Source organism: Dermochelys coriacea, chromosome 7 (genome assembly GCF_009764565.3).
Source record: "Dermochelys coriacea isolate rDerCor1 chromosome 7, rDerCor1.pri.v4, whole genome shotgun sequence".
NCBI lineage: Eukaryota > Metazoa > Chordata > Testudines > Dermochelyidae > Dermochelys > Dermochelys coriacea.
Window position 1 is genome coordinate 23,927,363 of NC_050074.1, and position 24,785 is coordinate 23,952,147.

The 24,785-nt window shown below is 46.8% G+C and overlaps 1 protein-coding gene across 8 annotated transcripts; it reads right to left on the bottom strand.

Annotated features, from left to right (window-relative positions):
- Positions 1-975: 975 nt before the first annotated feature.
- On the bottom strand, positions 976-23,765 carry GATA2 (GATA binding protein 2). 8 transcript variants are annotated; one of them, XM_038411654.2, is made up of 6 exons: positions 23,344-23,765; positions 10,767-11,183; positions 9,267-9,872; positions 6,230-6,408; positions 3,104-3,229; positions 976-2,280 (listed from the first exon to the last, which is right to left on the bottom strand). In XM_038411654.2, exons 2-6 carry the CDS (start codon positions 10,993-10,995, stop codon positions 1,981-1,983), a joined length of 1,440 nt encoding a protein of 479 aa, XP_038267582.1. In that variant the 5' UTR covers positions 10,996-11,183; positions 23,344-23,765; the 3' UTR covers positions 976-1,980. The 8 variants fall into 8 exon arrangements, with proteins under 8 accessions (XP_038267582.1, XP_043374799.1, XP_043374800.1 ...); XM_043518864.1 differs by having other exon boundaries at positions 6,230-6,375; positions 23,344-23,674; XM_043518865.1 differs by lacking the exon at positions 23,344-23,765 and adding an exon at positions 19,699-19,931 and having other exon boundaries at positions 6,230-6,375.
- Between the last annotated feature and the right edge of the window lie 1,020 nt (positions 23,766-24,785).

A 24,785-nucleotide genomic window follows, 5' to 3' on the forward strand; every position in this document is an offset into this window, starting at 1 on the left:
CCCCCCCACCCATCACCCCCCAAATCCTGCAGAAATTTGAGCTGGGAACAAATAATGTACAACTGTACCATAGTAACAGGTAAAAAGTAAAAAGACCAAATTTTGACTCAGTAAATTAAAAATTCTTACAGCATCTCCCAACCAATTCCCTCCCCCCCGATTCATTTATTTCCACTTTTACAAAGTGCACCTTACACAGACCAGAAAAAGGAGGAAAGCAGGATTTTCATGGCTGCTTGGTCCTTACTTCATTATCAAATATCTCAATTACTTATTTAGGAAAAAAATGTACATCCATTTTTATGTGGGTTCGTTTTTAAGCAGAACTTTTGCAGTAAGATACAATTGGCTTGATCAAAAAAAAAACATGGAGAAGGAAAGAAAAAGAAAAAGCTTGTCACAGAATTAAGCTTACGCAGTTTACATTATCGAACCCCTTTGCTCACTGGGGCATTTTCATCAGAAGTATAGCTAAATATGTACATCATATGTTATACTGGAGCTTGTTTTCATGAGAGTCATCAGGTCATAACAATCAATAGAACACACTTCACATTGGCAATAGCTGTTTTCAGTTGTTTACGTACAATATGGTTTAATAATGGGAGACTCATTTTTTATTTTTTTTAAATATAAAATGTGCTATGGGAAATAGTTGTCCCCCTTAGAACGTTACCGTCCCTCAACTCCTCAGCTGTTGCTGCCTCTTGGATTTGAAGGATATGTGAAGCTGAAACTGATTGTCTCTCTCTCTTTCTCTTGTCCAGTGATCTTAATCCACTTTCTGCCCTTCCTCACTCCCAGATGTGAAATGTGCCGTAGCCACAGACAGCACATGCTCTGGCTTTGCATGGATGTGGTAGCCAAACTACGGTGAGTTTACCAAAGCAGATAGTCTGTGTCTTAAGCAACAGCTGCCCACAAGGCAGAACAAAATGCTTAAACCTCCTCAAAGGGTTTGAATGGGATTTTTTATGCCTTGCACTGGTTTATGCTGTTACTGATAGACTACTAGAAGTTAGATGGGACAGATGAATAAGACCTCCTCTAGCTACTCCCACCTGGCACAGAGTTGTTCCCTACAGTGTATTTTTTTTAGTGATTTGTCCTATTTCGCTGTTTGTGGAATAACATTTTTTTAAATAAAATCTTTCATGTTAAGAAAAAAGAATGCAGGCATTACATCAAAATAATCCACATCTTGGGCCCATTACAATCCCATATTCCAGATACATTTTTGCTTTGTTTTCCCCTCTCTCTCAACCCTTCCCTAACAGATCTTTTTGTATGTAATGTTGATGAAGACAATCAAGGGATGGCTGGTTAGCACACACTTCCCCCTCCCCCGTTATAAAGCTGTGTTTATTCTAGTAGGGTTGACACCCCACCCCTACCCCACTCCCCAAAAAAGGCACAAAATCATGCAAGTCAGAAGGTTTGAGGCTCTTTGTGGAAAACAAGAGCAAAATAAATGATGACTTTCTGTGTCTGATTTCCTTTTAAAAATTAAGTTTTTATAAAGTTGTCCTGGTTTCCCACCCCTTCTCCCCCAGACAAAATCCACCATAGAAATCCAGTATGGGTGGCTACCAGCCAGCCTGCTCCGCCTTTGGAGGCTGCTATCTCTTTACAATATTCACAGTAATAACAGAGACAGAAAGGAGAGCCAGTTCCAGCATCCGTCTTCTGCTGCTTCTGCCACCTTTGCTTTCTGCTGGGCCAGCAGGTATCAAACAAGTGAGTTCTTCGTTTTCCTTATACCTGAGGGGCAAAGTGCATAACAGGCACCATTAAGCATTTCTGCAGCGGACTCATCATTGCAGGGTTTTAGTCCAACCCTAAGAGTTCAACCACATTGGCGCAAGGTCCCCTTTTTCCTTCCCTATGTTCTCCTCTTGGCAGAATCTTTCCTTACTCAGTGTCATCTTAGACAGAGCCCCGTGTTTTTAATCTCTGTGTGGGTCTCTTGATACTCAGGTTCTATCCCATGGCTGTAACCATGCTGGATGGATGTGGATGTCCAAATGAGATGCTGGAAGATGGGTGAATGGGAGTAGGTGTCGGTAGGATGTGTCCAGAGTGGCTAAAAGGTGGCAAATGCCCCATTGGTGCCATGTGACTGGCGAGGGCAGCGGCGCTGAATGGAGAGGATTTCTCCTGCATGCACTTGGACAGTTCCTCAAAACACTCAGAGCCTTTCTTGCTTTTCTTTGATTTGTTGGACATTTTCCTATTCCTGGTCTGAATTCCTTCCTTTTTCATGGTCAGTGGCCTGTTCACCTGCAAGAAATGAGAAAATCAGGCTCATGCAGACAAAATGACCTTATTGTGCAAAAAGGAAAATATTTGGACAGACTCCATGTGTTTTCCTGGACAGAGAACTTTTTCTGGCCAAACAAAATGATGTTTCTCTCTGCAGATCTTGTTTATATTGATTTGCTTAATGAAGCCACACACACAAATCCCATACATGAAAAACAAGTTGGACTGACTTTGGCAGCTGATGGCCATCCTTCCCTTATGCTTACCCTTTGCCCCCCATTCATTTCCTAATAGAAGAGATCAAACAAGGCAGCACACACTGACCTGAATTCCCTTCTAAAATGGGAGTGGTTTCTTCCTAGGAAAGCTTCAACCTCAGTTACTTACATTTTAAATAATGTTCTAATGTGTTGAATGATTCCTGCTCCAAATTGATTCTTTTTTTAAAAAAAAAATCTTTACTATTAAAAACAAACAAACAAAAAACTTGACAATTCTACAGAGAGGTTACATCCCCCTGGGATTAACCTTTGCGCAGAATCCATTTCAAATGGCCTCTGCATTGCTGGAGAGAGAAAGCGCATACAACATGCTTAGTTAAAACTAGTGTTGTAACTCTATTTTGCCTGATTTGCCCAAGCTTTAGAAGCCAAGCTAATACATTGTAATGTCAGTGAACTTAGCATCACTATGCCAACAAAGAATGGCTCTGAGTCCCCAGGGAACCTGGGAGGGAGAAATAAAAAACCCTGAAACCAATAAAAGGCCAGTGCATGCCATCCAGTTAAAGCATCAATCCCAGCTAAGCAAGCAGAGACACACAAGACAAGCAAATACTCACATTGTGCAATTTATAGTAAAGTCCACAGGCATTACAGACTGGGTCTCCGTTTGCATTACGTCGCCATAAGGTGGTGGTGGTTGTCTGGCAGTTGGCACAACAGGTTCCTGCTCTCCTAGCTGCTGACTAACCAAAAGAGAGGGAAAATTATTGTGTATACTTGGAACAAGCCCGTTTTAAAGGTCAATTTAGGTCCAATATGTAGGATTTGTAACTAATCCCAAATCTGTTTACAAAACAAAAAGGTCAGAGAAATGTTGATTTGATTTTTTTTTTCCCTTTGGGTTTTGCTTGTTTGTATTTAAATGGTCCCCCATTGTAACAGCCACCCAAATATTGGAACATTTGGCTACTGCATGAAAACCAGACAATGAAGCTGACTAGTCTATTTTCCTTGTCCAAGACTCAAGTAATGCAAAACCTAAACAGCACTAATAAGGGGCAGAGGGGAGTGGGGGAAATACATTTGTTTTTAAAAGCTTTCCCTTGTAATGCTCCACATAAATTCAAGATCACTTTGATTTTTAAAATATTCTTATTATGAATTTGTTAAGCACCAACAGTGTTTGTAGTGCAATACAAGAAAGGAGGACTTTTAGAATATGATTTTTAAACTGATCGTGTCCCTGTAAAGGTGACCAGCAAGGAAAACCAGCCGTATTACTTAGATGGGTGCAGTATTTATCATAGCCATCACTAAAATTTCAGTTTCCATTTACAAGTGAAAGAGAAAACAGAACCAGCTCCAACTTTTGTTAAATATTTAGCAAACCTAATCTCATTGTGCTGCCCCTGCTACTGCCTCTATCCCTATTCATTTTCTAGGCTGATAAGCCTCAAAAATATCCTCTCTTAAAATATGATGCTTTTAATCAGATTGCTCTGCTGAACCATGGCGGGGCAGAGGGAACCTTTCAGCCTCCCCAAATGAGAATAGCATGATAGGAAAAATGTAAATGCATGCAAATGTCCCAATTGATTTCAGTATAGGCACTTGAGTGAGAGACCCTACAATAACACATCCTTGGACAAGGGTGGCATTTCAGAAGATGTTAGGAATAGACAAAATGCACCCCGTATTTTGGGGAGACATCCTTATTAGGAAGGTTCAAAGATGCTCTAGGAAATGTTTAGAATACATTCCATTTTGTACAACCCAGCGAATTCTGATATTTAAATATTTATTTATAAAACACCTATATTGTGCTAATTTTCTGGGGGCCCTGCTCCCTAAGGATTTTTACAGTGGCTACAAAAATCCTAGGGACAAGCTATGCCCATCCCTTTCTGCACCCCAGCAATGCTCCTCTCAAGGCATTGAGCTTCTGGGAGAATCTACAACATAACATCCTAGAACACTGGGTTTTCTCTGTGATCAGGGCTTTATGCAACTCATAATGCATTTTCCTCTGCCCATCTGCTCTGCTGGAGAGTTGGCTAAATATCAAACCATAGATTGGTCCTGCTCTGAAGATTATGGCCCTGATCTTGCTCTTATTTATAGTACATGCTGGTGTAAATCAGAAGTAACTCCACTGAAGACAGAGGAGTATTCAGTAAAGTAAGACTAGAATCAGGCCGTGGAGATTTATTTATTTCAGTCCCCCTGCTAGCCTGCAAGAACAAAGCCAAAAGCCAGAGCTGAGGCAGTTTGTACCCCCTAGTGCATGCACATGTAAGCAAACCAAAACACAACTAACTTTAGGCCTTCAAGCCTTGACAATGTCATTGTGACATGCAATAAAAAAACTAATATTAATAAACCCGTAAATGAAGACAGTCTTCTTCCAGTCCCAACAAATGGAGTGAACCATGGGGGAAATTATATATGTAACATTTAACAAAAACACAACTGAAAAAAATCTAGCTCTCCAAAACTCCTTTCAGTGAGCTAAGTAGGGCAATTTCCCAGCCCACTAGAAGGTGAAGAGCTATGTTTGCATATTTGAAATGGCTTATTGATACTAAACTTTGCTGCTTAACTCTGTGGCCTGTCCCATTCAGTCTGGCAAGCACTTCAGATAATGTTACACTGTTGTCTTAACATTTTTCTGTATGTGTCAGTCACTTTAGAAGGAAAGCAAGTCATTAAGAAGCTTGCATAGTTGAAATTCTGGCTCACTACAGAAATCCTCTTTATCCCATCCCAGTATTATATCATTAAAACCAACTCTCCTTCCCTCCTCCCAGGCCAGTAAAATGTCCCCAAAATGGCCAAGAGATTTAGGGACTATAAATCACATGACTCCAAAATATATATATTTATTATTCTTAGCATTTTACACACTATTTGTGGAGTAGAATGTATTAGAAATTTCAAAACAGCAAGCATGACTGGCATGGCTTGCCTATAGAAACTCTCTAAAGCTTTTAGAGTCAGGAAACAGATACACAAAGTTTCCTTATCTTTAACGTACAGATATCCGGATAGGAAACTACTACCAGGAGCTTAGAAAGGACATTTTTTTTTAATCACTCAAATGAAAATACAAAGTATAGGTGACTCCATGGAAAAATAATAGGGTTAAAAAAAACACATTAGGGGATTGTCTGAGGAGGGAACCAATATTAATATTGTCATGGAATAGAAGAGTGAAAATTACTTCATGTCCTTTATACAAATAATTATTAAGTAGGGAGCAGTGGGTTTGACTCATTTGATTTTTTTTGTTTTGTTTTTTTGGGCTGGAATTTTTTTTTTTTTTAGTAGATGTTGGAGTGCAGTCACGCTTGTAACCCTTTCACTTCTGAACTGCCCCAAGAGGCCAAATAAATGAGAAATCAAATGAAAGCTGTCATCTAAGGATCAAAGTGTGTGTTCATAAGGAGAAAGACAGCAACATATTGTGCCCCATATCTTCCAACAGGAACAGAGTGTAGGAATATAATTGAGATTGCTAGCCTACTTACATTCTACACCTTGGCATGTAGCTGCTATGGGTGGAGTCCCTGCAATCTGTCCTTAGGCTATGCCGTGACCTCTGAGTGACATGAGTCTCATGTACAATATAACATCTAGCATCCATGCAGGTTCTGAAGCACAGGAGATGAGACACACCATGGGTGGGTCTGCGTGTGGTCTCTTTGTATAATTTATCCCCAAACCCAGCAGAGACAGACACCTACCAGTCTTCGTTTAGGTTTAATGAGTGGTCGATTTTGACCGTTCATTTTGTGGTAGAGCCCGCAGGCGTTACACAGGTAATGCCCAGTGCCGTCTCTTCTCCAGAGAGGGGTGGCAGTAGCTCCACAGTTCACACACTCTCTGCCTTCTAAATGGAAACACGAAGAAACCGGATTTCTTTCTTTAAAAACAAATTCACAAAAGCTTTTTGCATTGTCCTTTAGGCATTTTCCAGAAGTCAAAACAGTGCATTATTCAAGCATAATTAGACAGCATTGATTATTTACAGTACATGTGGCAAGGCTCTCCTTAGTGTCTCTAATACAAACTAGCACTCTATGTTGTGATCAAAAAACAGTTGCTCCCTCTGCAAGGTGAGAAAGAGGGACACTCTTGTTGTGTCAAATGGAACTTGTATCATTTCAGTAACAACAAGAGCTCCCTTCTATGTAATGTGCACCGTTCCCCTGCCATACCTATTGCACCTCTATGGCTAGATTATATATATCCTGCCACACAAACACAAAGCAAAAAATTTGAAGGAAAAGGGGTATCTGGGCCAAAAGACACTTTACTGCAAGTGCTGCAATATCCTAAAATAAAGCAGGGCAGCTTGGAAGTGGATACAGCATCTAAATGGTTCAATAATTATTTTTATTTTAATTTAGCAAAACTGGTTGAAATGCAACACTTGAAAAAATTGTATTTAAGCAGGCACTCTGGAACTTATAAAAACAGCTTTTTTTCTGTATTTTACTTTTTAAGTGGGAAATTTTGATTTGGTGGAGAGGTTTATCTGACTCCTACTCTTTCCTCATTTGTTTTAATACTTTAATTTTTGGTGAGTGGCAACACTGTATTCTACAGGTTTCAGAGTAGCAGCCATGTTCGTCTGTATTCACAAAAAGAAAAGGAGTACTTGTGGCACCTTAGAGACTCAAATAAATGTGTTAGTCTCTAAGGTGCCACAAGTACTCCTTTTCTTTTTACTGTATTCTACAGTGGCCCAACTAGCATTTAAAAATACCCAAAATCCAATTAAAGATATTAGCTCACCCATCTTGTATCTCCAACTAGAATACCACATGTAATCCCTTAGATATCTGCTGCCTTTCTTCTTGTTGTTTTTTTGCTTTGGCCTCAGAAAGCTATTTGCTTAAAGTTCACTGCCTCTGATGGTTTGAGGGCTGGTCTGCTTAATATAGGAAATTCTCTTAACATAGTTTATGCAAATTGTACAGTATTTAACTGCAGAGGGAATTATTTTTGCTAGTAACTAGAGCAGGCCTTGTCGAGTTCAGCAGGGCTTGTGTCTCCTTCCAGCTAGGGAGTGGGTGGCTTTTAAACAACACAGTCTGCAGTGAAAAATGAGGGGAGTTCTGCGTTCCTAACTTTTGTCCCTCCTAGGGCAGGAAGCTGCAGGAGTCATCGTGTCGTGAGGCTTAGTTTCCCTACAAAAACAGCGAGTGGTCACGAACTTTCCCCAGTTCCATGCGCGGGGGCTCCCATCAAAACAAAACAAAAAAAAAAAATCAAGATCGCTCACTTCCCCCATCTAATAAAACCCTCGACAACTAAGGGACCCAAAAAAGGCTATTAAGGATCCATTTCTCTGCAGTGACTCTTGGAGCTGTTTCTAAAAGCAGTCGGGGGCGGGGGGGGGGGGTGAGGGGAGCCGCAACTCTATTTTAATTTTCTTTTCACGGTTTAAAAAAAGAAAACACAGCAGCCGCATTTCAAACACTGGGGGGACAAATCCCTTAAAAGAGCAATTTGAAATAGAGCTGATATTGTAAAATGTCTGATCTTTTTGTTGCAAAATTCCTAAAAGAGATCATGTTTCTTAATTAATGGCCGCTTTCAAAATAGCAAATAGAGGTGTGTGTGTGTGCGCGCACATATTTAGTTTTGTTTACAGGTAGCTTTAAAACGCTATCCCAAATATATACTTTTATTTTGTTCCACCGTTGGGAAGACAAACGGGGAAGATGACTTAGGTGAATAGAACAACATACACTTTTCTTAATTCGTCTAGATATTCAGCTGGGGACACTTGAAAGTGAGATCAAAACTTGAGCCATCACTGAACGAGCTGGTTTCAGAAGACACTTTTAGGGAAAACTGGAGTGAAGAGAGGAATGCTCTGCGATCCGTTTTTAGCAAACAGGGATGGGTCTGAGGCAAGAGAACAATCATGTCCGATCGCGTTTTCTAGTTTTTATTGCGTTGGTTTAAGTTGGCGTTTACTAGGTGCCTTTGGTCCTCAGTACTGGTGTGTAAACTATTGAACTTTTGCTCCTTGTGTGATCTGAAAGAAATCAAGCCCTCTTCAGTTTTAAGCAACTGGCTTGGAAACTTCAATTGTGAATGTACGCTCAATGCTAAAAGCGCACGACTGGCCTTTTCTCTTATTAATGAAGGTGCAAATTTATTGCAAGGAAACAGAAGTAAATTCCCCTCATGGAGTCAATGGGAGTTTCACCGAAGTAAAGAGTGCAGGATCTGGCCCAGAATTTCCAGTGACTAGAACCAGCTACTGTCTTTCTTTTTGTGTGTGTGAGATTTTGCCATATAAACCAGTATTTGCATAATTTAGGTCTGCCAGTTTTTTTTCTTGTAGGGATTACTGTGTCCCGTAGGCCCTGCCATGAGATTGATGCAGAGCAGAGACACAGTGACTAGACCTTTAAGGGAGACTGCTTGCCCTACCAACAGTTAATCGCAGAAAAGCTAGGTCCATTTTTCAGAGCTGCCCCAACAACAGCGTGTTTAAAAAATCCCGGGGGATGAGATTAAGATGTATCTCGGTGCAAACAAAGTAAATCCATCCTAACCTCCTCGTCGGAGTGCACGTAAAAAGCTGTCCTCTTGGGTTTTTTTTTTCCAAACTAGAATCATGTAACACACATTCCTGCCTTCCTCAAAAACACACATACACAAACCTGACCTACAACCGCCCGCTACTCCCCGCGACATCAACCAGCCCCCCAAGCAAACACTGTACAGGCGCTGCAGAGATCAAGGAGTGGTAGGGCTTACCTGAGCAGGATCTAGCTTTGCTCCTCTGCTTGGGGGTGAAGCTGGAGGCTGGGCCGCCGAGGAAACTGCCCGGGTGGAAGAGGCTACTGCTGTACTCATGAGCAGCCGGCACATAGGAGGGGTAGGTGGGGATGGGGTGGTGGGTGGAGGGCTGGGCCCCCATGGAGGTTAAGCTGGTCCTCAGCGGGCTGGCACTCTCCATCTTCATCCCGTCCGACAAGGATACTTGGTACTTGATGGTCTCCTTTTCCTCCTGCCTGGCCCCCGCCGAGGAGGAGGAAGGCGAGGCTGCGCTGGTGGAGTTGGGGTCCGGGGACACCTCCTTGGGAGGGGTGGGTGGGAAGCCGAAAAGGTGGGAGCCGGAGTGCGAGGCTGGGGTGAGCGAGGAGACCGAGGCCGTGCTGGAGGTGCTGCTGCCCGGGTACACGGAGATGGCCCCGGGGGCTCCAGCGGCGGAAGGGTGCAGGGGCCCTTTGGTGAAGGGATTCACCGTCCACGGGTTGTGGTGATGGGCTGCCGAGAGCGCCGCTTTGCCGCTGTCCAGCCAGGGGATCCCGGGGCTGTGGATCAGGTGAGGCCGGCACATCTGACTCCCAGTCAGACGGGCTGTGGGGAGAGGGGAGTTTTCACTATCACACAGACCAGCCCGGCGAGGGAGACGGGCCCTGCAGAGCGCTGGGGGGCGCGGGCAGAACCCCTGCCCGGCGCAGAGCGGGCCGGGGCCGTGTCCAGCGGCGGCTCTCGGTTCAGCTCCGGTGCTCTCTGCGTGGGACGAGCCCAGAGCCAGATCGCGGGGGAGGGAGATCCAGCGCCCACACAAGGACACCCACCATCCCCAAGCCAACGGAGCAGCGCTGTGGCTGGGGTGAAAGGTTCACAGCAGACGTGCCCTGACGAGACAGGGGGACAACGCAGGCTCCCCATGCCCGCCTCTCCTCTCCCTATCCAGGCGCCAGCAACACCCTGCAAGTCCCGAAAGGCTCCCAACCCACTTGCCCCTTGGATTTAACAGCAAAGAAAGCAGCAGCCACAGCATGGGGAGCGACCAAAGCACAGTGTCGGGGGGAGCAGCCCCTCCCCCCCAAAAAAGAAAAAACCCACTGGCTCTGCAGGCTGGGGGAGCACTTTCTCAGCTGCTACTAATACCCAGGTCCCCCCAAAATAAGATCTACCCGTGATTTGAATTAGTTTGTATTTCATATCCGGGAAGTGCCCGTGTCTCGGGACTAGGAAGTTTCTTTGGTCTGTATGCGCGCACCCACCCACCCTCTAAGTCTATTTCCCCTTCCTCCCTCTCTTCCCCCCATCGGTTATGTCTAGGGTTAAAGTCCACCCGGGCTTCCCTTTCGAGCCTCTTTTCTCGGCTCTCCCTTTCCAGTGATACTGGAGCAGCCCCCAGACAAGCCTGGTCTCTAGTCACCGCCCGCCCGGCACAAGCCCACAGAGGACCCGGGGAGAAAGTAAACTTGGGGGAGGAGGGGGAGACCGGTGCAGATTTACCGTGAGCTTGGCTGTAGGACACCCTGGCCCTGGCATGGGCTGAGTTGGCATAGTAGGGGTTGCCCTGGGAGTCCAGGTGATTGAAGAAGACATCGACTTCATCCGGAGGTAGGAGCTGCGCCGGTTCCATGTAGTTATGAGCCAGTCCCGGATGGTGCGTCTCCGGGTGCTGCCCGTTCAGCACGGCGTGGTGAGCCATCCAGCGAGGCTGGTCGGTGGCGACTTCCATGCCGGCGCTGTATCCCCCAGCCCACCCCCCAACCGGCACGGATTGGTGATGGGTCGGTTCTAAAACCAGAATGATACAAACGGCAGGTGGCTCGTGTTTGTCTCAGGCCGCGGGGGGAAGCCAACGTGTCCCTCTCTTAGCTGGAAAGTTGTGGCGAGAGGCTCCCTGCGACACGCCCGGGACACCACCTGTAAGAGGAAAGGAGTGGTTAGTACTTTACATGGCTATTCAAGGGAGGCGCGTCACTCTCCGCATTTTCCATCTGGTTTGATCTAATTCCGCAATTCCCAACATGCAGATGAATAGGGGTAGGAGAAGTCCCTCTTTGTGCCCCCCTCCAAAAAAAGTCTCACTTTGTGTTCCGTCGCCCCCACAAGTTCTTACCTTGGGTTCCCCTCCCCCCAAATAAACAGCATCTGTTTTCAAGAGCTTTTTAAAAAAAGGTTTCCTCTTTTCTACAAACGTCAATAAGAGTTTTTCCAGCTGCCTTGTGGGGAGTGGGGGGGTGGAAAAGTAAAGCCAGCAGGTCTCATGTCACCTACTTCTGCCAGCTCGAACTGACACAAAAGCAAAAGAGGAAAAGGAAAAGTGAACGGAATGTTGAGAAGAAGTGGGGGGGGGGGGGGAAACAGCAGTAGCTCAGAAGCAATTTCCCTGCAGAATAAACCCAGCTCTTCTTTCCCCCCCCCAACATACTTACACAAAGTCCCTCCAAGTGGAATGAATCTAATTCCAAATGTTTGCAGAGTTTCTTTCTGGGGTTGTAAGTTTAGAGGGTGGGAGGGGGGTGGTGATGGATGGTTGTTTGGAGGATGTGAATGCAGAAGAGAGTGAGTGAGAGAGAGAAGGAAGAGGAGGATTGGATGGAGGTTCTTACTCAGATGGCAAGCTCCACTTATTCTGGCCTTTTTTGTAACATCCCCAAAGCATCCTATGTCAGCCCTGGCGCCAGCTGGACTCAGTTCAGTAGACATGAACTAGGGGCGACGCGCAGGGCTAAGAACCTCCGCCCAGCCAATCAGCGTCCTAGCGCCCAGCCTCGCGCTGCCATTGGCCCCAGAAATCCACATTCCCCTAATTTACTCCAAACATCTTAAAAGAGCCGAACCCGCCAAGGACAGAAAAGACCCCCCCTCCCCTCCGCCCACCTCCCACTATCCCCGCTTCCACTCTCCCCTCCCCGCAGCAGCATCCAGGTCCGCCTGTCTTGCAGAGCTGGTGTTTGTTTGCGGCTAATGTTAAATACCCCGCCACGCTCCAGAATAAAGTTATGAACAAATTATTCCAACCAGTTTTGGGGATCGAAATACATGCACCAAAGGAGTGAAAGGGGGGAAACCTAAGTGAGTCAGGAGGCTCTCCCAGGAAAGATGCCCGGGCAGCAGCCTGTTAGAAGACGCTCACAAACCCGTTTTAACTGAGTTGCTAATTGCCTCACAAATCTGTAAAAAAAAAAAATTAAGGCAAAATTATGTTGATCTGTTTATTTGATTGGAATGTGCACCTCAATCGGGAGCACGCTGTAAAGACGGAATCGGATCGTGCAGGCTCTCCTTAGACAAAATCTCCTATTAAAGTGAATGGGATTTCTGTGTGAGTAAGGACGGTGGAACCGGCTCCTAAACAGAAAAGGTATTTGATAGGTAGAGATTTGATAAGAACATGCTCGTTTTCTTTCCTAAACGTTTAAGCGTGATACGTTTGTCCCAGTGAACTCTGGCTGTTTGCTCAGAACGAATGCAGGTTATTTTAGCCAGTTGCATTCATACAGGGCTCGTTTCTCATTTAACCAGGACTCTAGGTTTCCCGAAGCAGGACTTTAAATGTTCGAAAACCCCGGATTCGGGCCGTTAGCAGATGTCAGATTTGTCCCGAATTGTTACCGTCCTGTGCGTTCGAAGGAACTGAATCAGCAAAATAAAATAAGATTAAAATGAAAATAAACCCGCACAAGCCTGTTTGGAACCCACCTGGGGTAGGCGTGTAAACTAGAGGGATTAGGATCCCCAAAATCCATTTGAGTCATTCTTTTTATAGCTTGTCGTTGGTTGTATATTTTCGGGCCCGATCCTGCCGACTTGTCTCTCGCGCAGAGCCCCCCCCCCCCCGGACTTCCCTGGGACCCTTCCCTGAAATCTCTGAGTATTGCAGGCTCTGGGCTCGCTGACTTGCCTGTGAGTTTGGGCTGCGCGCCGAAAGCATGGTCAGGCCCAAAGCGACATTACAACGTTACAAATCTAGGAAACACCCAGATAATGAGAAAAAAACACCCTTGTTTAAGTAAGTGTATGTTTGTACTAGACAATAAACAGCCTGAAGCGCAGGGGGCCGGTCCTGGCCCTCGGAGCCCGACTGTGCTATTTCATCAGGAACCTTTTTAAAACTCTTTTTTATAAGCCCTCTCTTTGTTTTGGGTTGGTTTTTTGACGTATTTCTATCCGTTTGAAGCAGCGGAGGCTTTCAACCCGCCTGGTATAGGGCGGATGAAAAGTGGAGTCCGAATCAACAGGCTTTTTATGCTGGGAGCTAATTAATTTATCACAGTTTGAAGGTCCCACTTTTAACTGCCTCTGTACTGCGAAAAGCGACTCCAGAGGAGGGGGAAAGAAGGGAGAAGAGGCAAAGAACAACAGGGCGTCAGGAAAATACAACTAGGACTAACATGGTGTGGGCCAGGTCCCTACCTAACCCTAAAAATGTTGATATTAAAAAAGAACTAATTGACTGATAGGTTTTGGTTGGTTTTTTAAAGGCTGTTTTCATTTTATTGTAAATCCTCTTATCTCCTAGATGCAGGAAAATAATTGTTGACATGAATAGATTTCAATGGTGGCATCAAAGCAAGACAAATGCCTCTTTCTCCCGTCCACCTCAGAAATAAAGACAATGCTGGGGAAGAAAGGTGGGTGCGGGGGACCCTGTGGAGATGTTTTTGAGATTGGCCCCAAGTCTTGTCACATTCCTTACTTTATGTGTAAATTCCATACTTATTATTCCTTCTACCGACTCATTTCAGGTCACAATGGAAGAGGTGAAGACGGTGGCTGGTTTGGAGAGGAGGGGTGTATGTGTCTGTGTGATCTGGTTGTATCATTCTGGGTGGTGTACATCTCCTCACCTCTCCTACACTGTAGGGTGAGATTTGGGTGCTTTGGGGGACAGGGGAGAGTTATGATCGGGTTTATATCATGGGCTGGGGAGTCCCCCCACTGCACCAGGCCAGAAGCCTGTGTTGGGGGAGAGAGGAGAGATGTTGTGAGCAGGGTGTAATATGCTTGACAGAGAAGGAGCGTAGATCCTCCCCACTGTAAGGCAAGATTGATGTATGTGTGTTGGGGTGGGGGTTGTGATCAGGTTGTATTGTCCTGCGGGGATATCCGCCCCCTGGGGATTATTTGTTTGATTAGATCAAATTATATAATTCCCCATGGAGGGATTAGGGGAGGATTGGGAGGGTGTTCAAGTTATATAATCCTACAACACCCACAATGTAGGGTGTCTTGTGGTGGGCAATGTAAGGCAGGAGTGTGTTTTAGGAGGTGCTCAGGTTATATGATCACACACAGAGTGTAGGGCAGCGATGGTGTGTGATGGTGACCAGGTTTTATAACGGCCCCCCCCAAAAAAAACACCCCACCACACACGAGGGTAGGGCAGGGCTGGGTGTGTTGGGGTGACCAGGCTATATAACCTCCCCCAAACGCCCCCCACACGGAGCGCAGGGCAGGGCTGGGTGGGCAGGGGAAGGTCTCCCTGCAGAGGGGAGGGGGGCCGGCTCGGAGGATTGACAGTCAGTAATTGGGTAATAGGAGGCTGCTTCTCCCCAGCCAGGCGGCCCCAGTCACTGAGACGCCGGGGCTCTGACGTCACCCGCCGCTGCCAAATTCGCCAGGAAATGAACTTTTTAATAAGAATAATAATACAAGACAAACCCCTCTCCTCGAATCGGGGCGGGTTCTCCCTGGGAACTAGGGGTCCCGGGCACCCCCAATTCCTGCCCTGCCCCCTCTGCTCCTGCCTCCATCCCTGCCACCTTCCCACCCAGACAAAACAAGTCCAGATTTTCAAGGCAAGCGGGGGCCAGACACTGAACAGCCTCCCCGCCCCCCCCCCTTTTTGGCATCTGCCTCCCCGCTGGCTGGAGGCTGGGCCGGGCTGCGGGGCAGCGGGCTACGGGGACTGGGGGGGGGGGCTAGGATTCCTTCCCCCCCCCCGCCCGGGCTTCCTCGCCCCTCTTGGAAAACTAAGGCGAGCCGGACTCCTGCACTGCTAGCTCCGCTGCCAGGATCCCCCGGGCCCCGGGCCCGGCCCCAGCGTGTGCAGGCGGAGACCGGGAGGTGGGCGCCGCGCGGCCGTGGGGATCCGTGGGAGCTCAGCAAGCTCCAGGCCCGGGCTCTGCTCGGGGTCTTTAGGGCCGGGAGCACCCGGGTCGGGGGAGCCGGGCTGAGGATGGGCCGCCGCCGGCCCCTGCGGGAGCGGGGAAGCCCTGCACTCCCCAGCCCCCCGGCGGGGTGGGAGCCGCAGAAAGGAGCCGCGATGGAGTTGCAGCCGGCTGGGCCGGCCCGGCCGCGGGAGGGGTCGGGGGTTGGAGACAGGAGGTCTGGCCGCGTCGGCCGGGACGGGCTTGCTCGGAGCTCGCCGGGGCAGCAGAGCGCAGCCCCCCGCGGGCTCAGCCAGCCCAGCTCTGCTGGTGGGGAGCGGGGGTACTGATGTCTGTGCCCCGGCTCTGAGCCAAGGCCGGCCGGGAGCTCGCCCCAAGCCCGCATCCTGTGCGACAACCCGGGCACAGAATCCTGAGCCTAGCCCCGTCTTCACACCACCACCTCCCATGTCCTCGGATTCTCCCCCCTTCCGGGCTTCCCTTTGCCTACCCGCGGTCCCCAGGCGTGGGACACCCCGAACCCCTCTTGCCCAGCCCCCTCCCCCACACTTCCCGTTTCTTTTCAGCCAGTGAAAGGGATAAAACAGGAGAGAAGGGATCGTCCGAGTAAGTCTGTCAGCGTCCCCACACACACACGCTCCGGTGAAATCGGGGCGCGGGGAGACGTACCCTAACATAGATACAGACTGAATTAGAAGCTGCCACTGCAGCCCCCTATACAGGATTTAGTACAGTATAAATTCAAAGATAAACTCGGCAGCGGTAGAAATTCCTGGATGATTTATTCGGATTCTGGTGTAAGGGCACTTTAGCTGATACGATCTTCCAATATCAGGCTGTATAGACCGCAGGCTCTGTACCAGGCCTGGGGTGTGAAGGAGGGAGAGAGGTGACAACCTCTTTAAAAAAATAATTAAAATGTATCTATATTTTTTCACACACCCAAATCGATCTGTTAAATGAAAATAAGGCGATTTCAGATCAGGTATCTTTACTTCCAAGAATCAAACTGCAAACAACAGAGGGGGAACGACAAATCTCACCGTGTTTGTTTACTAGAAATAAATGCTCTCCTGCCCCCGTTTGCAAAATTAACCGGGAGGGGGCTGCTGGGAGACTGTTTTAACAGATCCGAACAAACATTTCACACTGAAAAATCACAGATCATCCAGCAGCTCCCCGCAGAACGTGATTGCGAAAGTGTGGGGGAGAACCCAAGTTCGCCGCAATGGCTGGGTTGTTAATGCGATCGTATTAACACCGGCCTTAATGCGCTCCGAATGCATTCTTACTAATTAATACCAACCTTTTTAATTATTTCCCCGCTGCAGTGAGCAAGGCGGCGTTGGGGGGGGCTGTTTGTTTTAGGCAGGTGATAAAATCGCAGTTAACGAGCTGATAATTCGTTCGTGTTTGTTTTAAAGGACAAATTGTAAAGATTAATCAGGCTGCTTGATTTATGGAGCGACAGACCCCAAAACTGCCCAGGAAACTCTCCCTGAAGCCCCCGTGTCAGATTACCCTGCAGCCGGCTCTTGCCACTTCCCTGCAGCCAGGGGAGCTCGCTGCTTCCTCTGCAGATCTTGCCTACAACATCCACATGCCGGCAAGGAGCGGGAGGGAAAAAAACCCAACCCGTCCGCGGGGCATTGGGGAGACACTGGGGGTGGGGTGCCGCTTCCTCCGCAGAAATGAAAATACAAAATCCAACCGCATGCCCTGTCTGTCCGTCCCCGCCGCCGCCTCTCTCTGGATCGTGGCGCTAAAAGAAACCCTTCACTGGTTTCCTTTGCCACCAATGGTTTCGGGGTATCTCTGACACTCTCACTGCCCTCGCCCAGGCTCCTGGGCAACGTCTTCCTATCCTCTTGTTTTCCTGAAAAGTCACGGTCTCCCATCGGCGGGCTCTTATCATTAATGAGTGTCCCTATGTATTATTAAGTTTCATTATGTCTTCCGAGCAGCTGTAGGGCCACTGCTCTTATGCACTACATCCCGCCGCCTTGGGATGACCACTCCATCGCGCTTTCCAGCTCTTCTCTTTAAACTCCTGACAATAAACAGCAAATAAAATCGTCCTCCCTTTTAAAAAACAAAATACCCCTTCCCCGTGGGATACAGGAGTTCCTAGGCGGTTTCATTCTTTCCAGTGGAATCGCTCGACACAGCGTAGAACTCCTGTCTGTATTTCAGATCCACCTCCACGGATACTTACTTGAGGGCAGGGCGGGAGAGTGGAAATCGTGCTTAATAGATGGTTATGAATTCGATTCCAAACGCGTTTTGAGAACTCCAGGTTCAGAGATCTCCGCGCCTCTGATTTACCAACTGCTTGTTCAGCGCGTGGCAGTTCAGTGCTTCGGTCTTGTTTGTTAGGATGGGTTTGTTATTAAATGCCCCCACTTCAGCAACACCGTGGGGGCAAAGGAGTAAGGCTGCATGCTGGGGACGTTTATTTAATTAATGCACTCATCGGAACATAAACTAACCCGCACAAGGACCTTCGGCGCAGAAGCTTAACTAATTTTCTGGAGCTGAGATTCAGCCTGTTTCACACGGCTGGTTAAACAACTATTCTGTCAATTTTATTAAAGTCCTCTCTGGAGAGAATCTGCCTGAACGGGCGGTGAGCTGCAGGATTGCAGCCAGCCGGCTCCAGTCCCTGAAGTCACTCCGTGGGCCCTGCATTCCCCCATCTCTATTCCATCGCCTCTTCCAATAGATTGCTAGATTTATTGGCTGTTATACGCAAACACAAGGTATGCCAAATGCATTACAAATCGCCCTCCTTCTTTGCACATACCATAGTCTACAGGGTATGGCAACTGAGAAAAGAAAAGAAAGAATTGTCAGGATGAACTCCAAACATCAAATCCCACCTTTTATTTTCAAGTGTCTCTCTGTATATTTTCCAGACAAGCCGATAAATCAGCTATCTGTGTTTTCTGATAGATTACATTAGATTAGATTAGATTAGATAGTCATGCAGATCTATTTGGATTTATCTAGTGAGAGCGAAAACTGGTAAAACAGAAATGCCTCTTATGAGTTATAAAGTTTTCTCCTCAGACTGGCTATCTCTCAGGACTTTTTGTATCTCTTTTTACACAACAGTTTTCCTAACCTTAGTTTTTTATTGTAATTTTTAAAGCGAGTTCTTCCAGATATGGAAGCACAGCTGGTTATTTTAATTTGATTGACAAGTGATGTCATCTCCTTAAGGGGGGGATGGAACATGTTTTAGCAACAGTTAGTGGGGCCATTTGATGTAGCAAGACACCTGTATCGGTGATCAAAGCGCAAATATATTCGAAGGCAGAAAACATATGTGCCCAGACCTACACGCAGACTGTTTATTTACATGCCCTCAAGGTTTGCCCCTGTTTTATTTGACGAAATCTTAATGTAAGAGACTTTATGCCAGACTCTAAAAACAACAAGAAGTGGGCAAAGGTTCAACAGGGAAATAACCAAATCCCCATGCTCTGCTGTGACAGAATTTGGATACTGAAAGTTTGGGGAGGAAAGTGGTGGCGGAGCTAATTGTCTGATAATCCCTGGCTTGCCTGTGCTGATGGGGAGCGGTTCGGTACCAGGGAACATTCAACCTTGCTCTTTGTGACATTTTTCTTTTTGGCAGTTTTGGACTTTTCCTATCATTTATCTTGTTAATTAGGTGAGGAGGGAACTCTGACCGTCTCCTACCTCCTTTTACGCCTTTGATATAGATATTACAACGGATCATAATTATCGCAATCTGTAAACTCTTCACGGGCAAGGTTTCTCACCAGACCACGCCGCCGCGAGGTAAATACAAGAAATCTCTTGCCCCAACTCCGCCCCAGCCATCAGAGCTGCAATCTCTGTGCCCCGATCCTGCTTCACAGGGTTGAAGTGCTAGGTACAGTGGCGTACACTAACATGTCATCTAACATACCACAGCACAGACTATGATTTAGCATAAATTCCTAGCCTCGCCTTCTCGCTCTCTCATTCAGATGCATTGTTCGAATTGCAACCGCATCGACTTTCCTCTTTGTTTAAACTTCACTCACCCTGACTGCAAACCTCAGGGGCAGCAGAAGTTTTTCCTCTCTTTGTAGCCCTATTCTTCTCGTCCTTTCCTCTGTGCAACTAATTGGTGCAGCCATCAAAAACGGAGGAAAGAGCGAGCGAGAGAGGGGCGCACTTAATTAACCCCTACAGGGTCTGAGATAAGAGGGGCTGCACACGGCACGAGCCATGTCGGAGGGCACGCAGGCTTCGGGGGCGCCTTTGCGTCTCCGTGCAGACCTTGGCGGAGCGCAATGCAAGGTACTCACTGCTGAGAGGGCCGCTGGCGGTCTCCGGCGACGCCCGTCCCCTGCAGCAGCAGCAGGAGCCAGATCCTCAGTGCCAGCAGCATGGGGTGCAGGGTGGGATGTGTCTGTGTATGGGGGGGCAGGCAGAGGAAGCCGGCTGCGCTGGAGGGGGGGGGGAGCAGGCCTGTGGATGTAACGCACAGCCACCTCGCTGCTCGCAGGGGCTGCTGCAACCCCGAGTCTTCCAGCAATCTGGCTATGTCAGGTACAGAAATAGAAACACGTATGACTGGCGTCAGAAAGGCACACACACACACACACACACACAAACACACACTCTTCCGGGTTAGCCCTCGAGCCAGCCGCCCCGCAGCCTGCTGCGGCAGGTACAGAGCCCTCCAGAGCCTTTCCCCCTGTGGCCCGGGGAAGTGGGGGACCCTGCCCGCGCGCACAAGCAGCCCGGGCGGTGTCGGTCCTGTGGGATCGGCTCCGCACCCCGGGGAGGGGGAACCGAGAGTCTGCCAGGCAGAGCAAGGCACCGCCGCGTTTGTTACTGTCATGATTATGTCCTCTGCTGTTAGTTAAAATACTAATCATTGTTCAGAGCCTAGCCGCTACATGGAGTCTTTGGTTAGAAATACGAGCAGTCACTTTCCAGCCCTTCTCTCCAGACTTTGCCCAGTGTTCCTCTTCCTATCTTTTTCTTTCCTGCTTTCTTTCTTACAATACGACCTGCATGACTAGTACATTTTTAATGCTGGCTAAGAAGGTTATAAAATGACACAGTTACCTCTTAACCGCAAGCCCCCATTTAAGCGGCATAAAAACAGACCGATTTAGGGAATAAATCACCGACCAAGTACTCTTTTTAACTACTGTAAAAGCCTTGCCTAGATCTGCCCCCCACTTTCCCAGCCAGGTGATTTTAGATTGGATATTTTGCCCCTTTCTCCATGGGAGTTTTCACTTCCCACTGGGTCACCCCTCGTGGCTCTTGTTTTCCCTCCTGACTTTTTTGCTTGTTTGGATCCTGTCCTCTCGACGCGCCTGACAACTTGTAAATTCATTTTGTTCCCCTGCAATTTGTTTGCAATTTGTCCATCCCGGTAAAGTCCATCCTGGCTTCCCTGGTCACCTCACTGGCTCCCCACTTCTCCTCATCCCGGGCGCTGGGCTCAACGATCTGCAGGGCATCCCTTACTTGAGCCACATTGGTTAATACTGTATATCCTCCAACCCAGAGTCTGTTGCCCCAGACCTGGTAGTGCCAGGCAGCCCCAAACCCAAGCACCACCACACGGCTTTGGAAATTGCCAAAGCTACTTGTGCTCAAAATGCAGCAACTGCAGCGATAACGAGGATAGTACTAATAATAATTAATACGTGCAATTAATAAATGCTTCCTCTATTGTAATGGTAGACGGTCTATGGGACTCTCATACCAAAGATTTCGTTGCAGGGTTCGATTTTCTGGACGCATATTTCGATGTCAATTCAGGTGTCAGATATTTGGGGCCCGATCCTGCAGTTCTTGCTCAGGCAACAACACTTCCATGGAGAAATCGCCTGAGTTAACGCTGCAAGATCGGGCCCCGGAAGAGAACAATCCGATGTCAGTTTCAGACACAGATATTTAGTTTTTGGTACAATTAGCTGTCTGCGACAACTGATTTTATATATATTGATATATATATATATATATATATATATATATATATATATATATATAATAACTAATCATTGGAATGATACTATGTATTTGGGCAGCTGCTTTACTTGCCAGTTTCTTGGGACATGGCCAAATTTGAGTTAAAAAAATTAATAAAGATGTTACCCTTGTTTCAGCTTCTCGCTCTCCAACCAAACAAGCCAACCCTGGCTCCAAATCCTGCACCCGAACTATTCTTATTGAAATCGCCTCAAAGCCATTCAGTCTCCAGTGTGGCTTTCTCTCCCAGTCTCTGTACCCCACAGCAAAAGGAGAATAAAGGGGGTGGGGTGGGGGTGGAAGAGCTGCCTTGGGAAAAAAAACGCGGTTGAAGTCTATAGTTGGGTAATTTTAAAACATGCAAAGCTGTGTAAATCTGCTGCACGGGACTGGGGCTGCAAAGGCTCCCTGGTTAGGCAGGTGCAAACGGAGCAGACTCCAGGGCCGGCGGAGATGCGGGGCTTTCCAGGGGAGAACAAACCCTCGCATCTTTTTATTAACAAATCTGACAACAATGAGAGAAGGGGGATAGGACGGGGCCAAGCGTGTGTGTGTGGGGGGGGGGGTCAATTTAACATTGCACCCCCCATTGGTGAAAAGAAATAAACGTTCCGAAGTGGAGCTGTTTTCTTTTTTTAAATGATAAGCCATAAAGACACATACTTAATCCTGGGAGATTCACTGCTATTAATTCACGGTGGTTTGGTTTAGTTTGTTTATTGGGTCATCGCAATAATCCGTGTTCTTCCCTCTTTGCGAAAGGAATAGTTTGGCAGGATGATGTGGCGTTTAAAACGCTCTCATTCTTTAGCTGTAATAGGGCCAGTCTATTAGAAGAGAAAGTATCTGGGAATTCTAAAGTGGCTGCTAGTTTAAGAATGAAAAAACACTGTTCATCAGAAATCAGTTTCAGACCTAGATCCATCTAATATATAAATATACCAGCAAAGCAGTTTGAATCTTTGGTCGCTCCTTTCATACCTGAGTTGCAAGATAATTTGGGGACACAAGGTTTACATTATAAACAGAAAACTACCAGCTCTTTCCCAATTTCCAACCTCCTTGGTTTATTTTAATCTCTGAGCCTGCTATTCGCTAGGGGTGAAATGTTTTTGAAAACAGATAAAAAACACTCATTTCCAGTGTGAATGAGAACAAGATTATTTCACAGGAGCTTACTCTTCCGCGCTGTATGTCTCTAGATTTTCTTTGAAGCGTCGCTTCATTTGGTCAGTAAATTTGGTCTGTAAATTATTAAATTTTCTAAGGATGGCTTTACCTGTTTGCATCTAGTTCAAATAAGAAACCAGCCGTGTTATAAGGCAACCATGCAACGCGAACGATTTTTCCCCCACCGGATATGTAGTAGATCAGCACATTTATAGAAATAACAAATTCTGTGATTTGTTCTGGAAGAGGAAGAACTACCCCAAGAAATGCCCTAAATCATCTGCAAAGACAAGACTGGTTTATTTAAAACACCGAGCACTAGTTCTTTATTTGACATGCCAAGCTGTTCTCTGTCACTGGGCAGTAGCCACTCTTTAAATACACGGGTCCCTCATGAAGTGGCTTGGGAACAGCACCCAAAATATTCTGCATTTCCATCCAAGCAGCCAGTGACAATAGCATAGGGGCGGTTTAGGGGAGAATCTGTAATAAACAACGCTCCATCTCCCCTTGCTAAGAACACCTGGCTGCAAGGACAATCTCTCCCTTTCCCAGCGCATTGTCTCCCTGGGAGCCCCGCTGTTTACACTTTCTCCAGTTCATCACAGCCCCGGTGAGGAAGAGTTGGAGTAGGCTCCCCACATCCGCAGCCAAAGCTCTCTATTTAAATTGGCATTTTCCCCCTCTGCCGAAATGAAAGGTTTTTAATCTACAGCTCGGGGAAGCAGAGCCCCAGCCCGGTTTCTCAGGGCACTTTGTCAGGAGTTTATTATTTTTAATACCCTTACCTTTTCCCTACAGTGACTTTTCTTCTCGTGCTTCTTGAGCTCCTTCCACTGTGTTCTTTGCTGGGGGGGCTGATGGTCTTTTTCTCTCTTCCTGGGCTCATTTACAACGGCGCAGGCACATCTGGATTCGCTAATAGTGACCACACTTTCGCCTCTGCCTAGCTCGCCTTCATGTATTTGAATAAAGAGGAACGAAAGTGTCTAAATGGCTGGTGAATGCATAAGCAGGCCAGCAGAGGGGTTGCCAGGGGTAGGCAGTTTAAAACTGGCAGCAATTTTCGAGCTGGTCTTTTTCCCCCGTTCCCTCCCCTTCTCCCTCTCCCTCTCCTGCATTCACGGATGGCACAGCGAGCTAGTGTGTATTTATGTACATAATAAGGCAGCTCGTCCCCTCAACTTCATTTGCATCATTACAATATCTGTACAAGCACATCACATTGTCTGCTGCTTGCACCTTTTGTTGCGTTCGCTGTCACAGTCTACGCGACTTGACTTTCATATTTTTAAATGAATTGATATTAATACCAACAACACACACACACAAAGACACTACAGTCTCCTAAGAAATATGGGATTCAGATTTAAGGTCATATAGCTGCAGTCTCTCTTTATTTGCTCCTTTATTTCCTATTTCTTTCAAGAAAGGAGAACAGTTTGTATTCTTTTCCCTTCCTGGTGAGGGGAGTAAATCTTGCATTTAACATGCTGGGCTTTTATAATCGTTCTTATTTTTCTGTCCCTAATTTTAATCTGCTGGACTATGCACCTGCACGTAATATCAGCTCTGTGTGTGGGGAGGGGGCCGGAGGTGGGAATTAAAAAGCAGATACCAACCAGCGAGTCGTTGTGCGCAAAGAAAGAAATGTTAAAATGCATCTATCCCAGCCCATTAGGCAAGTCAGCCAGAACTAATGTGTTTGAAAATGTTTGCAAGCAACTAGACTCAGCGCAAGGCTTGAAATCTTCACCTTTGCTCTTTATTTTCTTATTGGTTTATAGAGAGTTTCACCTTGTCCCCCCTCACTCCCCCCACCCTCCATAGTACAGCCAGCAAAATAACTTCTTTGGTACATTACACAGCAAGGGCTGTGTCTAAACTGTATATCCGCTCTTCAGGCAAAAGGCAGAGTGTGAATATTAGGAATTTGCCCTTCGATTAGGAAAGGATGGGATACAATACCAACACTTCAAATATTTTAAATTCCTTTTGGGGGGCAAGGGGAACCCCACTTTTCCAATTTAAATGATCACACTAATGCAAAAAAAATCCGTGGGGGGGGGAGGGGAGGGAGAAATGCGTTTCAAGAAGGAAGCAGAAAAGTTTCATCGGAGAAGAATTATAATAATGGATGTAAAACTATGTGAGCAACAAAAACAACTAAAAATCCTATTTTGCTGGCATTTTCTGTCTGTCTTTGTGATATGATTCTGGGGTGGGGGAG

Coding starts and splice junctions, on each gene's coding strand:
- GATA2 (XM_038411654.2), bottom strand. CDS start 10,995: ATGGAAGTCGCCACCGACCAGCCTCGCTGGATGGCTCACCACGCCGTG. Junction 6,409..9,266: donor CAAAGCTAGATCCTGCTCAG/GTAAGCCCTACC, acceptor TTGTTTTTAAAG/AAAGAAATCCGGTTTCTTCG. Junction 2,281..3,103: donor TTTACTATAAATTGCACAAT/GTGAGTATTTGC, acceptor CATTTCTTGCAG/GTGAACAGGCCACTGACCAT.